This window comes from Paramisgurnus dabryanus, chromosome 3, assembly GCF_030506205.2.
Source record: "Paramisgurnus dabryanus chromosome 3, PD_genome_1.1, whole genome shotgun sequence".
Lineage (NCBI taxonomy): Eukaryota > Metazoa > Chordata > Actinopteri > Cypriniformes > Cobitidae > Paramisgurnus > Paramisgurnus dabryanus.
Genome location: NC_133339.1, coordinates 32,964,707 through 32,979,785, shown reverse-complemented (window position 1 = coordinate 32,979,785; position 15,079 = coordinate 32,964,707). Strand labels below are relative to the sequence as shown.

General features: G+C 37.6%; 2 protein-coding genes across 11 annotated transcripts in view; both read left to right on the top strand.

The window, feature by feature from the left end:
• Nucleotides 1-8,633, top strand: part of arhgap23a (Rho GTPase activating protein 23a) — a 62,969-nt gene extending 54,336 nt beyond the window's left edge. For 8 of the 10 annotated variants that reach the window (XM_065267717.2, XM_065267628.2, XM_065267311.2 and 5 more), the window contains 11 exons: nucleotides 687-748; nucleotides 850-1,066; nucleotides 1,246-1,398; nucleotides 1,574-1,652; nucleotides 1,785-1,858; nucleotides 2,386-2,475; nucleotides 3,991-4,116; nucleotides 4,210-4,251; nucleotides 4,510-4,603; nucleotides 5,812-5,843; nucleotides 5,982-8,633. In XM_065267717.2, the coding sequence (XP_065123789.1) occupies nucleotides 687-748; nucleotides 850-1,066; nucleotides 1,246-1,398; nucleotides 1,574-1,652; nucleotides 1,785-1,858; nucleotides 2,386-2,475; nucleotides 3,991-4,116; nucleotides 4,210-4,251; nucleotides 4,510-4,603; nucleotides 5,812-5,843; nucleotides 5,982-7,391 (2,379 nt within the window). In that variant the 3' untranslated portion in view covers nucleotides 7,392-8,633. Of the gene's footprint in view, nucleotides 1-686; nucleotides 749-849; nucleotides 1,067-1,245; nucleotides 1,399-1,573; nucleotides 1,653-1,784; nucleotides 1,859-2,385; nucleotides 2,476-3,990; nucleotides 4,117-4,209; nucleotides 4,252-4,509; nucleotides 4,604-4,934; nucleotides 4,960-5,811; nucleotides 5,844-5,981 lie in introns of all 10 variants that reach the window. The other 2 variants (XM_073814016.1, XM_065267396.2) reach the window with 2 other exon arrangements.
• A 1,847-nt stretch (nucleotides 8,634-10,480) lies between these two features.
• Nucleotides 10,481-15,079, top strand: part of plcd3a (phospholipase C, delta 3a) — a 28,618-nt gene continuing 24,019 nt past the window's right edge. The window contains exon 1 of the mRNA XM_065255473.2: nucleotides 10,481-10,799. Coding sequence (XP_065111545.2) covers nucleotides 10,715-10,799 — 85 coding nt within the window. The 5' untranslated portion in view covers nucleotides 10,481-10,714. The remainder of the gene's footprint in view (nucleotides 10,800-15,079) is intronic.

The window sequence follows — 15,079 nt, the reverse complement described above, 5'->3', positions numbered from 1 at the left end:
TGAGTACAGATGTGTGACAATGATTTTATTGTACGTGTCACACACTTTTTGCTAATAATAATATTGCAGGTTTTTAATGTCACAATATTATTACTTTTATTTCAAATGAATGTACAGAGTCGATTATAAATGTATTGAGAGGTGTAAACATTGTGTGTTTAATCTTCCTCACATAGCAGCATTGGCTCAACCAATGTCATGAGTTTGGGGTGGGACTGTTTGTTTGACCAATAGGGGATGTAGGAACAGTCAGAATGTTTATCATTAGCCCATTTATGCCTTTTATAATATTTAACATTAAGTAGGGATGCGCCGATACCACTTTTTTGGAATACGAGTACGAGTACTTGCATTTCAGTACTTGCCGATACCGATACTGAGTACTTAATAAAAAACATGATTCAAATTTACAGGTAACAGCTTTAGTCATATAATTTAACAAAAAAACAAGTGACTAGTTTTCCAGTTTGTTGTAAACTCTGCCTCTTTGGACAACACAACAGGGAAAATTAACCCCTTACACGCCGCTCAAACATAGACATTTCTCAGACCGTGGTATCGATCCCTGGTATCGGGGGACTTTTAACGAGTACGAGTACTTTAGAAAATGTGGTATCGAGGCCGATACCAGTATCGGTATCGATGCATCCCTAACATTAAGTTTAATTCCTCTTTATTCCCCGTAGGAAATGGGTTTCTCCCGCCAGGCTCTCATCAACAAGAAACTGAATGACTACAGAAAGCAGAGGTGAGTTTGCATGGCAGTGTAACTCTGCACTGGTGCCATGGGTTGTTACCAACATCACTGTTGTTTACAATAATTACCTTCCTGTTGGTTGCCTCCTGCAGTCCAACGGGTAATAAACCAGACTCCTCACCCAGAGTGCCTCGAATGACATTTCTCCACAGCAATGCGCCGCCACGATCACCAAAACACGAGGCTAAAGAAGAGAGCAGCCCGCCTAAATCTCCATGGGGCATAAACATAATGAAGAAGGCCAAAAAGCCGGGTCCTAAAGCTTTTGGAGTGCGTCTAGAAAACTGCCAGCCTGCTACCAACAACAAGGTGCAGCTTTAATATTTACATTTACTAATTATTCACATAAAATGATTCTTTAAGAAATATAGTTCTTTTAGTTAAAAGGCAAGTACTGGATATACAGATATAGTATTAAAACCGAGATGTCAATAGATTTTTTTCACCATGACTGAAAAACAGATGTGTGTGTGCGTGCATGTGTGTAGTTTATTCCTCAGATTGTGGAGATCTGCTGTGGTTTGGTGGAGGACATGGGGCTGGAATATACTGGAATCTACAGAGTACCAGGAAACAATGCGGTAGTGTCCAGTCTACAGGATCAGCTCAACAAAGGGGCCGAAATCAACATTGCTGATGAGGTAAGATGCTTATTGACACACACTCATTGTTACGTTTCACTGGCGTTTTAAGACTGAGTCAACATGTTGGTTATATTCACTTCCCGTGTGTAAGAGATGCTTCCTCATACTAAATGACAGTCACTTCTGTTCAATAAAACCTGTTCAACTGCTTTCACCTTTTACTCGTGTGCAGAAATGGCAGGACCTGAATGTGGTCAGCAGCTTACTGAAATCCTTCTTCCGAAAACTTCCTGAACCTCTCTTCACAGATGGTGAGATTTTTTTAAGACATGAACACATGTGATTTTCAGTACAGATAAAATAATGTTGGGTACTTTTGGAATAGTGTGAATTATGTCAGTTACAGTTTTTCATTCTTCTTCTATTTCTTTTAATTTAAAAAGACAAATACAATGACTTTATTGAGGCCAATCGAAAGGAGAACCCCAGCGATAGACTCAGAACCATGAAGAAACTGGTATGAATGTTTTCAGTGTAAAAATGTATGATTAGTGGTATTGATATTTCCTTTTATTATTATTATATTTATATTAACCCTTTACCTGGCAAAGCCCTTTTTGAGTGGGGGGTATAACCCTGGCATTTTTGGTCTAGAAGCCGAATTTTGGTCCTGTTTTAAAGAAGACACATTAAAGTTTTTTACAGAAGTGTCTGAAAATATTTTAAAAAAAAAATTGTTATAGCAGTTTAAATGTATTGTAATAAATAAAAATAATGCAATATAGTGTTATTTTATACATACAATTATAAAAAAATTGGTTTTGAATAAATTACAGTCACTTTCCAACAATATATAGTTTGTCGTGAAAGATATTTTACATACAAAATATTAAAGTAAACTTCCTGCTTACCAGTTAAAGGGGTAAATTATTTTCCTAAGTACCGTAAGGTTTCTATTATTTTCACATATTATTATCACATTGCATTTTCTTTTTTTAATTTCTCTTCCTTTATATCTTTTTTGATTGCTCACTCTTTTCACAGATACGTGATCTACCAGATTATTATTTTCACACTTTAAAGTTTTTAGTTGGACATCTGAAGACTGTGGCAGACAACTCTGAGAAGAACAAGGTAAATAATACATGATTTCCTATATGATTATTATTTATGCATTATTTAAATCCTGATGAACAACAAAGCATTGGCAAAGCAATACAGTACTTCTCCACCAGGGGGTAGTGGTACAGTATGCAAACAATTGCTAGGTTATGAAATGAATTTGGGATTTTTCATGGTGGCAGCCAATTTAAAATTTTAATTAACTTATATTTCAATGTTATTAATTTTAAACATTAAGCCTGCAAACCAAAGCTCTATTAATATAAAAGATTTTTAAAAATGGACTGTCATGGAAATGTGATACATGCTCAAAATGCACATTAAAGTCTGTTACAATTTTTTTATTGTTTCAGCTTTGGTGTGTTGACTTTAATTCTTAGATATTTCTCTTATTCAACTTAGTATTAATCATTACATTATTCTTTTAGAAAATAAATTGATTTGCTGGTTCGGAGTGGGTGGTGGGTTGCCTTGAGATTTTGGGTATATTTGGCTTGGAGGTATTAGTTGACGCAGGGAAACAAGAGTGAGTTTTGGGGTGGCCAAATAGCTTACATTATTAGGTTGAGCCGATAAACCTTTTTTTACAGTGCATGTACTCATTATTATTATTTTGTTTCATAAAATTCCCATGCTTTCGTTATTTCTTGATTTTTTTCTGTCATTTTTATTGTTCTTATTCTATGTAACAATGCACTATATAAATACATTTGAATTTAATTGAATATTTTTTGCTTTGATTGTTTTTGGTCCAGCACACATTTTGAACTAAAGTGCATGATTTTATTCTGTTATTGTTAATTTTTAACGTTACTCATTTTGAGAATGCACACATAGCCATAGGGATTTAGGTGGAAAAGCCCCTTAATGCCCCTCAATCCTAAATATGTGGTATAAATTTGGCATGGCCGAACCGGGCAACTGCCAGGGCTGGCATTTTTTCATGAAACAATGGGGCGGCACAATGAGCAGTTAAAAAAATCCTCGGCCTATATGTGAAGCGGTTCTATTATCTATCAAAATAATAATCAAAATCATCAGGTGCTTAAATTATAAAGAAAAAGAAGAGAAACAAGCAAAACATGAAGGTATATGCAACTATGTATGATTACTACGGTATCCATGTCATGAATGAAATGCTAATGTTAATTGGAGGTTAACTTTAGCCTTTTTGCTATGATGCTTGCTATGCCTATACAACACTAATTCGGTTTTTACTAAACAAACACGAGATCTGTTGAGGTTTAAGGTTGGCCAGGTTTAATTTTTTTTTATAATTAGATTCTCTTAAGTGTGTTTTCACATTTGTGTAATAAAGGAGTTGTGTTATTTAGAATATTTATTCTATATTTTATTTGTATATTAATCTAAATATTTTATAATATTGTTGCTCTCTGCTCTTGTTACATTTTCTCGCCCAGTGCGTAATTCCATGTAGGACCGCCACTGGTTACATTGTTGGATGTCTTGACTGTGATATTCTCTAATTAGTATTACCTCATAATATTTTTATACCATGTCTTACAGATGGAACCACGTAACTTGGCTCTAGTTTTTGGCCCCACCCTCGTTCGGACCTCAGAGGACAACATGACAGACATGGTCACCCACATGCCTGATCGATACAAGATAGTAGAGACACTCATTCAGCATGTGAGAGACACACTCACAAAACATACCATAGATTATACAACTAATCCCACTTTAAATTATGACACTAAAGGCGCTTTCTTTCTCTCTGTGCAGTACCTTTGGTTTTTCTGTGAAGAACATGAAACGGATGAAAAGGTTTGTTTTATTTGTGTTGACATAAGGCTTCATTTATGTAATTTATTAGTAGGTCATTAAAGACCCCATGGATTTTTTTAATATTATAATAAATAATAATAATTAAAAACTACAAAGGGTTAAACTTAATGTTGAATTAAACTCAACTTATTTACAGTACAGTGCGGTCACATTTAATTTCCAAGCAGCATTTAAACATGAAATATATATAAAAAAAATTACTGTGTAAATATCTAAATATTAAATGTTGCCCCTCAGACACCAGTGGACACAGAGGATGTTCAGCCTGCACCCAACATAGATCACCTCCTCTCTAACATCGGCCGAACAGGCATAATAGGAGAGGCGTCAGGTAACAGAGCTCAACCGGTCACTACCGGCAGTGTCCGATCATTTCAATGTGCAAAACAGCCAGTCAGTGCTCCTGTTAATATCCATTAGTTGACTAATTGTTAATGGCAACCAGCCATATTCCATCATAGACGACTAACACTTGGTAAATACTTTCATCTGCATGTCTGGACTGACAGGTGTGTTGGGAGTGGACTGTAGAATAGTAGTCTCATATCAAACATATTTCAAGTTTCCTGCACGTTGAATACACTTTTCTTGAGTTTTTTTTCTCTTTTTCGTTATATTCACTTTCTGCTGTCTTTCTCTGTACATTTCTGCTCATTTCTTAGCTGAGCCTGTGGAACAGCCACTGCGGTAGGATGGGTTCACCCTGCCATGACTCTGTGTGTGTGTGTGTGTGTGTGTGTCTCTGTGTGTTTTAATGCTTATGTACTGTAAATGAAGGAGATGTGTGGTGGCAAATTGTGTCTGCTTTCTCCCCCTCTGACAATCACAGTTTCTGCCCTTGCTCCTCCTATGGGTTGATGTCATCAGTATGTGCCGTGATGTCATCAGTGTGCGCTGTATCATAACTGCTGCTTATTCAGGGTGCTTCTCAATGCTCAAATGACTGTTTCCTCGTTTCCTATGCGGTAGTTTCTTAATGCATGCATGATACAGGACGTAACAACAATGCTTTGAAGTGATGCTTGAGTGCATTAACATTATGCATTCGGCAGATGCTTTGCAATGGATTTATTTAATCAGTATGTGTGTTCGCCGGGATCAAACCCACAAATTTTGATCTACTAATGCAGTGCTCTGCCAATCCACAGTGATGCATTTTATAAACATGTCTTGCTTTGATTCCTCCATTCTTGAAGGAAGCGAGGATGCGCAGTTAACGAAATGAGAAGCACCCACGATTCCCTTTGCTTTATGTTCTAAGACCCTGTTCACATTGGAGATGGTGGATCTTGTGTGAACACTGTCTCACAGTCACTGTACTGTAATTGGGGGTTATGCTTAATGATTGACACAGAGGTTGAAGCCTGCTTATTAATGCAGTAAGTGACAGTCACGGGAAGTAGGAAGTGATGTCACAGTTGTGTTATCCTCCTCTGTGCCTCTCATTAGTATAGCATATAACATGGTATCGATGTATTAACCTCTTTCACTAACTTTCACAATCTCTCTCCCTTTCTCTCTCTGTTCTTAACCGGGCAGACTCAACCAACAGTGATTCTGCAAGATCTAAGGTCAGTATTGACCAAATTTGTTGTTTTTACCTTTATACGCATGCTGAAGAAAATTAAGAAATTAAGATTACATTTGCAATTCTGTGAATCATTATTGTCATCATCATTTTTCTTTACTTCTCCTCTTATTTCTCTCAGGGGTCGTGGGGATCAAAACGTGACTTTACTGCCAAGGATCTCCTGACGTTATCGATCATGTCGGCTGTGACCCGCAAACGCAGAAAGCGGCGTAACGCCCGTCTCGTGGGCAGCAGCACGGATGACGACTCTGAGCACGAGCGTGTTAAATCCTGTGTCTCCGAAACAGACGATTTGCAGGAGATGGGGCAAGTTGCATCCTTCTCTGCCCCTCGAGCAGAGGGAGAGGAAGATGAAGAAGAGGAGGATGAGGAAGAGGAGGAGGAGGGGAGACAGGCAGCAGAACAAGTGAAAGAGGCGGAAGTAGTCCCCAGTATTTCCTTAACAGAGGAAGCCCCTCCTGTAGTGCTGCTAAGTGAAGAGGAGGAGCAACAGTCAGAGGTGAAAGGTCGCGGCTGGAGGGGTGACGACGCACGTTCTATTGTGTCCGGATACTCCACTCTATCCACGTTAGGGCGGAGCTTAGCATCAGAGGGGCGTGGCGATGATGCAGATGATGAAAACAGTGAACTGATCAGTGAAACCGATAACGAAAGTGGATTCGCGTCACGTTCCCTCACCCAGGAGCGGCCAGAGAAACCAGCCCGTTCCCCCCAAAACCCAGAGGGGTCACCCGACCCGACCGCACCACGCAGTTTTCTCTATTCGCACTGTAAATCCCCGACTCCCTCAGCTGCTCCTCCTCCTACCCACATAACTGAAGATAAACCGACCGATGGAGCAGCACGCGCCTCCACAGCCTCCAGCTCCTCTCACTCATCATCCGCTTCCCAGCGCCCCCACAGCCGCCATTCCTTTAACTCCCATCGGCTCATACAGTGCGACACTCTCGCGCGCCGTCGGATAAAGGTAGACAAAGCAAAAGCTCAATCCTTGGACCTTTTCGAACTTTCCAGCTCCCCCACCGCGGAAGGGGAGCAGCGGTCCAGTGCGAATCAAACACCAAGCCACGTTCCCGATTCCTTACGGTCTCCATCGCCAAGATCCAAATCCTCCAAAGGTGTTAACGTGACAAGCGAGTGTACTGCGGTGTCTTCATCTGGGCCTGGAAGTAAAAGCTGCTTTTCGTCCCCCGAGCAGGCGTCTCTTGCGGATCAGGTACGGGCTCGACTCCTAGGCTCAGCTGATGACCTGCGCAGCGTCGGGCTGAGGAAACAACTCTCGCCGGAGACTCGTAGAAAGAGACGCGCGTGGAGGAGGCACACCGTTGTGGTCTCCCCTACCGAATGTTCTGACAAGACACTTGCCCTCGCTGCCGCTCGCACTACCAGCAACAAAAACCTTCCTCTAGCATCATCCTTTCCTACTGAAAGAGCGGGCCATAGAGGGTCACACCCTGAGAGTTCAGAGACTGATGCCCTAACTGCACGACGGGCTATGCCTACCTCTCGCATTCGTGACTTCTTATAGCAATGGAGAACAACTGTGTGTACAGGCTAGTGAACCAAGAGAGCTGGATTTGTTTTTATTTGTAGCAGTGTCTTCTAAAGTACATGCTAGCTGCTTTTAGATGCGTTCACACTGACAGCGATTAAATCGATGGTTGGTAGTAGGCGCAATGTGTTCCACTGTCTGCACTCCCATTGATGGCTGATGCATTACATCATTGCTCATTTGCATAAAAATGGCTGTTCCCTCAAATAGTGCACTATTTAAGGGGGGTATATTTTGGACACAGCCCATCTCTCATTGAAAATGAATGACTTACACTCGCTTTGTCACTGCAGATCGCTCTCATTGTGAATGCCGGATTAGATCGCTGTGTGAGAGTAACTCAGACCCTTAAAGTCCGAATTTTATTTATATTCTTATACTCTGACCTTTAACTGCATGGCAAATGGGCTTTGCGATGTTGCCAAAGTTTTTCATTTTTCATGTTTTTCTTCCTTTGCTTAGCCAGTCATTTTTACTGCCAAGACTCACATGCCACAGAGTGCTTTCCCAAACAAACCAGATATATCAATTATCTAAATGTGCCGGTACAGTATTGGTTAAACAGTGTTAGCAAACAACAACAGTGTTGATAGTTACAGTATAGTTTTAAAAACATAATTCTACCAGTAACTTGTACGCCACAATAAAACCCGTAAGAGGCAGTGTGTGATGTTCACCTTCCCACATATTCATTTACATTGAGTAAATTGGTGAAATCACGTGTATGTGTGTCTGAAATTGCCTGTGTAATATAAGTATGAGGTTGAGTGTGTGTCTGTGTGTGTCAAACTGTTTTGTAACATTTGTACAAAGCCTTGCCTAAGTTAACCTTGTAAATACACACAGTATATAATATTATCATTTCCTTTTTTATTATTATTTAGTTTTTATATGGTTTACAAAAGTGCACTTAGGTGCATGGTCATTTTTTTCAAGATGTTACTTGAAATGTTTCCTTAATATTTTTGTTTGTTTGATTGTTTTATACACAGTATATATTATACATATATTTTGTATGAATTTAATATGACTTTTACTTTGAAATATTGGGGTGTCCCTGTTTTAACTCCACTAGACTGTTTTTTCCCAGTTAATGGCCTTTCTCTGTGACTTACAAAATACTATGCAGAAATCTATACACCTCAATGCAAAGAAAAGAGCTCTAACCTGCAAAGAAAGTCTGTCACAAGCTATAATAAATTCTTATTGCTGAGCATATTTCTGTCTGGTTTTGTGGTTTCTCTTTTCAAAGTTTAAGCTGCAATGCTAGCCAACACAGAAGAAGATTGATGCATATCTCTATTTGTATAAAACAGATGTGAAAGGTATTGAGCACTAAGACAGATTACACAAAGTGCTCTGCGTAAAATAAAGAAAAAGATGATTAAACAAAAGCAGGTCTCCACAAATCCTAAATTGCATGGAACTCAAAAGCACAATCTCCTTTGTCACGAGCTTGTAGGTACACGATGATTTCAGGTTCCTATCATTTTTTGTGATATATCCAGGTGTCTGACCATTCAAGGCTCTGAGATTGATCACAAGAATCTTAAACTGGATTATAAATATAATAGGCTTTATGCCCAGCTGCACTACTTCCTGAACTTCAGCCAGCTCCTTGTTTCCTGTCTGCCATTATTGGACAAACTGATTAATCCCGGTGTTTCTGAATATTGTTTGTTGTGACCACTGAGGTCAGGCACACCTGGATTAATCAGTTTGTCCAATAATGGCAGACAGGAAACAAGGAGCTGACTGAAGTTCAGGAAGTAGTGCAGCTGGGCATAAAGCCTATTGGAAGCTAGTCTAAAGAGATTAAAGTTGGTGTTGGGTGATACCTTCTAGGAGACATTTGCCATGTGAAAGGTGAGTTATAATAGTCAAGACAAGATAAAATCATCTTGATTATTTGCACTTTAACATGCAAAGAGAGTCATTCTTGTTGCTAAGCATATACAATTAATCTGATTTTGTGGTTGGTCTTGCCTAAGTTTAAGATGCAAGGTCATTGTCAACACAGAGCAAGATTATTGTGATAGAGGAGAGACAAAAGATAAGTCTCTGCTTATGAAAAAGTGTTTGCATATATGTTAGAAAATACACAATTTTCTATAATAAGTTTACATTTAAAAACTACACATGCAACCAAATTCTCATTGTGACGTTAAATTATGCAGTATTTATTAAACAATGTACATCCAAAACCTCAATGCCAAGCTAAATTTACATTCTGACAATACTTTTCAATTATTTCAACATTTCTAAATAAGAAAGAGGAGCAAGTGTGGAAGAGGGATGATGGAAGAAACGCCACTAGAGATGTAGGCAACTGTAGTGTTTATACGTATGTGGTGTGTGACAGGAGAGTTGGCCAGGTTCATCAACTTACAGTAACTTCAATTAGGCACAAAGTCAGATCATTTAATGACAATCGGAGTCTGACTTTCCTTTGTTTGTGTGTTTGCAATGTAGCTCTATGTGTACATAGAGCTAGCTTATGTCATGGAGGTAAACACAGCTGTCTCAATGATGAGCACACCTCAGTGAAACCGACATTTGATAGACATTTGTACTGAATGCATGTTTAAAAAAACATTTAATTTCTAGTTACACAATTATCCAAAATAAAACAATTCTTTCTTGAATATGAAATCGTTTTTGACTTTGGTTTGTAGCCCATCAAATAGTTTAATTATAGCCTAGTATATTTATCTGTCATATAAAAATGACTTGACCTAACCTACGTATAATTCAGAGGAAGAATGTTGAAAACGGTTCTCATTTTGTAATAACGATTGAAGTAGCCAACATGGTAAAGTATGTAAAGAATAATTGACGACGGGCCATTGAATTAGCCTATTCGAAAATAATGCAATTATTTGCTTGTACCACAGTTACCACATACATTGCTCTGGTAGTTATTTTAAGACATTTGACAGGTAGGTGTGCGTTTACAGAAAATAATCAACACCAGTGGAACATTTCTCAACCAATCAGAATAAAGCATCGGACAGGCCCGTGTTATAAAGTATTATACTTGTGTGATAGCCCATAGGCTGGTGTCTCTTGTTTTAGATCTTTGTATTCACTGTAGCGCTCCTCGCAGAGTCGAGTTACGTGCTGCACCGTTTTACAAGCGTCAAGTGTTTCAACAGGCGTCACAGCCGCGCGCACTGATTCACACGCACTGACTGGGAGATTCATACGCGTTTCTTCGATCTGTCTGTCGATTAGTCACATTCACAGCTCGGTTCAGGACAGTTGTAAGGACTTCTGCCTGTGTCCGAGGGATCTTAAAAATGTTGGGGAACAAGAAGAAACCGGCGGTCGAAACTAAACACAAAGCGCACGACCCGAAAGTGCACGATCCGCTGCGGAAACTCGGTAAGATCATTTTAACATTATATGGTCTCAAATTAGGAGAAACACATGTAGCTGAAATATTAGGCTACTCTAAATATGCATTATTTTGGTGTAGGACAGAACTTTACCTCACCAATTTAAAAAAAGGCATGTTTTGAAAAGTTAAAGATTAGATTTACACTTGTTTTAAAAATCATTAAAGTCTTTAAAGCTGACACAAGGTGATTTTACGTGACGTAGGCGTAGCCTATGAAAATATCCAGCATGTACACATGCTTATATGTAAACAATTCATAGACTGCACGTACTCAGTTAAACATGTATCTCAATAAAAAAAAACAAGTCGCTTTGATTAAAAGCCTTTGCCAAATGATTAAATGTAGAAGTTGATGTGGCAAGCTAGTATCTATATCAGTTTTAACATGAACACAGATTATCATCTTCGGAATACTGAAACGTGCCTTAGTTTTGACTCATCTTTAAGAGGTAAGAGAGAGCCTACATAAGGAACCGGTAGTTCTCAAACATTCCTGACTGATGAAACTTTTTTGATTTTACAGTATGCATGTCATTATGACTTATATGGTAGTACAATCGCGATCATGTGCCTTTTATGAAGTAATTAACAGGTATAAACAGTAAACATGATGTCACATCATCCAGTGAACACTAGGTGGTTTTTATGGCTGAATGAAAAGTGCAGATTTTTCTCAAATGCTGAACAAATATAATGGGTAGGCTTTTACACTTTATTTGCCAGGTAGTAGAATTTTTTTAAAATATAAATGCTATTTTATCTAACACATTTTTATTGTATTTAAAAAGTATAGTTATTAATTTTATATCACAGGCAAAAGCTTTTACCAGCATCCAAGTGTTAAATGTAAATTTATTGCAGGGGTCAGGTGGTGCAACCAGGATGTCAGATGGTGCAACTGTTATAAAATAAAAATCATTAAGCTAAATAATTTTAATAAGCGAATAATTTTTGTTTGAATTAATTCAAGTTAGGGTTGTCTGTATTTGTTTTTATCAATTTTTATTGTTCTTAAGTTAGAGTTATTAAATTCAAATTTTATTATACACTTTTTTCAGGATTAAAATATTAAATGCAACTATCAAATAAACAAACAATCAGCATGACACAGTGATCGCATTAAAACTTATCTGGCAAATAGACAATGATTGGTTGTACCACCTGTTGGTTGTACTATGGCGTCTTTCATAATTATTTAGTAATACTGGACTTTGATTACAACTGTTTTATTGACCTCCCAAGGTCATTGATCAGATCTGTTGTATCACGCCTCCGCCTGTTTTAGCTTCGAGGTTTCTTCTGCATTTGCTCGGGGAGCGATGTGAGCATTATTGCTATATCAAGTCCAAGATCTGCTGGGAAACTGTCCGCATTCACTGGCGGCTTCCCATTACTACTATGACTGCCTAACTCGAGAGAGAGCTAAGCCTTAACTATTAGGAATGGTCTATGTGCCATTACGTGTATCGATAAAGCCTGCTTTATTACAGTAAACTTTGTTCTCATCGATCTTATTTTCCAAAATTGTCTACAGTACAAGGAGTGGATTTTCATTGCATGTTTTGTTGCATATTACTTGTTCCATAGCCACCATGGACCTCATCCATCTCTATCCTTTTGATAGATGTGCCAAAAATAAATTAACTGTGGTGTTTAAGTATTGTACTTGTTTAATGGTTTTGATGGATTTTTTGAAGAGGCAGTGAGAATGGCTTCATGTTGCTTTTACAGTGCACTTCACTCCAAAATAATCAAGTGGTCCTCTTCTGTTTTAAGCGAATGAGGGAGTTACAAAAATCAAAGTGAAAATATTTATTCAGCTGGTTTAAAGATTAGGTGCCTGCAAAGGGGAATAACACATTTATGCAATGTTCATCGCTTCATATTTACATGCTCACTATGGACAGAAGTCACATTTGGCAAGCTGTCAGCTCTGGCTGGTCCTATGGGTGATATACTAGCCCAACCTTTTTTTCTGCCACGGCACAGTTTTGATACTGTAAGTAAAAAATAATACGGCACACCACTATCACAATAAGCATTACCAGGAATACACAAACCTTTATTATTAAACCAGGAATATTATAATGTATTAAATTTAGTAGTACTTACATTTAATGTGAAACTTGATGAACAAAAAAATGATATCCTGGCTGGAATTGATAAGAGTGACAAATGCAGCTGTGACCAACTTACCAACATGGTAGCTAGCTTCGAGCGCTTTTTCAAACACTGTGCCGTGTTATTTTTCCATGGCACACCAAACAAGTGGTCACGCATTGTACCATGGCTCAGTGGTTCAAACACTGTGCTAGGCAGACGGCATGGTGCCATTATGTGATAAACACAGATCGGTTTCAATTACATTTACAAATTACATTAAGTCAATTGGCAGACACTTTTATCCCAAGCGACTTCCAGTGCATTTAAGTTTATTTAAGTCGTTTTATCAGTATGTGTGGATGGAACTCACAACCTTTTGCACTGCTAATGCAATGCTCTAGAAGTTTCTTATTTGGCGGCATTTTAATGCCAGACTTTGATTCGGGCTTTACTTTCTGGTCACCATTGTCAAAGTCTCTTTGCTTCAAATGCATTTTAGAGCATTCGCCATGCTTTGACTTATCATCTCTTTTATATCTATTTCAGTCTACTTCTCCCTTTTAAACAGTTTTAATGGTACACTGAAATAAAATGATATTGAAAATGAAAGGAAATCAATGATTTATTGCAGTTCCCACGCAAAGGTTGTGACAAGCTTGACGTTCGAATGGGCTTGCAGGTTGGGATCTGAGGATGATTCTTCTATGCACACTTCCCGGTGATCTGTGATTTATAAAGGGAACATTGCTTTGTTTTATAAGTCTTAATATTTGTTGGCTTTTGTGCATACGTAGACTTTTAGTGAGGATCCTACGCACAGTTTTATAAATGAGACCCCAGATCTCCATGTTATGAAAGCATCCATTTCACTATGGCTTTATGCTTTAAGTGTTTTGTGCCCCATTGAATCTTTGGCAGGGATTCTGTGTCTTTTTCAGCACATAATAGCAAGGCTTAAAGCGTTACTCAAGGGAAAATGAAAATTGGGGTGTAGGCCTGACAGATGTGGGATATATAAATGGTCATTGTGTGAGAAATAGGTGTGTAAAGATTCTTCATTTCCCATTTGTGTTTCACATTAAAACTAACAGGACACAGGTTTGAAATAAATAATAATGAGGGAATTTCCATTTTTTTGGACCTCAGAGGTACATATTGGTAGGGCTGTCATGATCATGAAATTTTGCTGACGGTTAATCGTCTAATAAATTGTGACGATTAATTACGTGTTTTATTGCGTTGACATTTATTTCTCATACATTTTTATTTTTTATTTTCACACATTGTTGTAATTATTAAATTAAATCTTTTGCAATGTTTACCTGGCAGTAAATATTAATACACATAATACATATTTAAAAGTAATTATTTAATGAATATATTTTTTAAACTGAAAATTTTTCATAAGAAATAAACACAATAAAGTGTCTGAAAAATAACTAAAAATAAAAATGCATTCAAAATAAACTGACTATACCAGAACAGGCCTTAAATAGTAGCCAATCCTACTAAGGTCATATTAGTAATGGACCACATGTCTGTAGTGGCTGCAAAGAAATAAATTCCTTACAGATCCTTAAGAATAGCATCCTTCACTTCCCTAAATTTGGAATTGCTGTTTTGGAAATGTATGTTTTGCCTGGTAGTTCATACTACTTATGAAAGTTTTGCAGGGTTTCACTGTCTGTTAAGGCGCGCCATCAGAATAGGGCTCATTTATACAGGCGCTGCAGCTCCCCCTTGTGTTTTTTAGAGAGATATGCAATCATTGTGGTGATCTGACATTATCGCGATGAGGTCAAACAATCACGATGAGACGATTATTTAGTCATTGTGAGTAGGGATGCTTAACGATTAATCACAATTAATCGATAGCAGAATAAAAGTTTTTGTTTACATCATATATGTATGTGAACTGTGTATAATAATTATGTATATATAAATATGCATACATGCATGTATAATTATAAGAAAAAAATATATATTTATATATTAGGTATTTATATTTATATATAATATAAATTATAAATAAATATACAAATGTTTATACACATGTAAAAATTCCTTAATATATACATGCATGCGTGTGCATTTATTTATACAAAGTTATTATATACAGTTCACACATATATATATATATATGATGTAAACAAAAACTTCT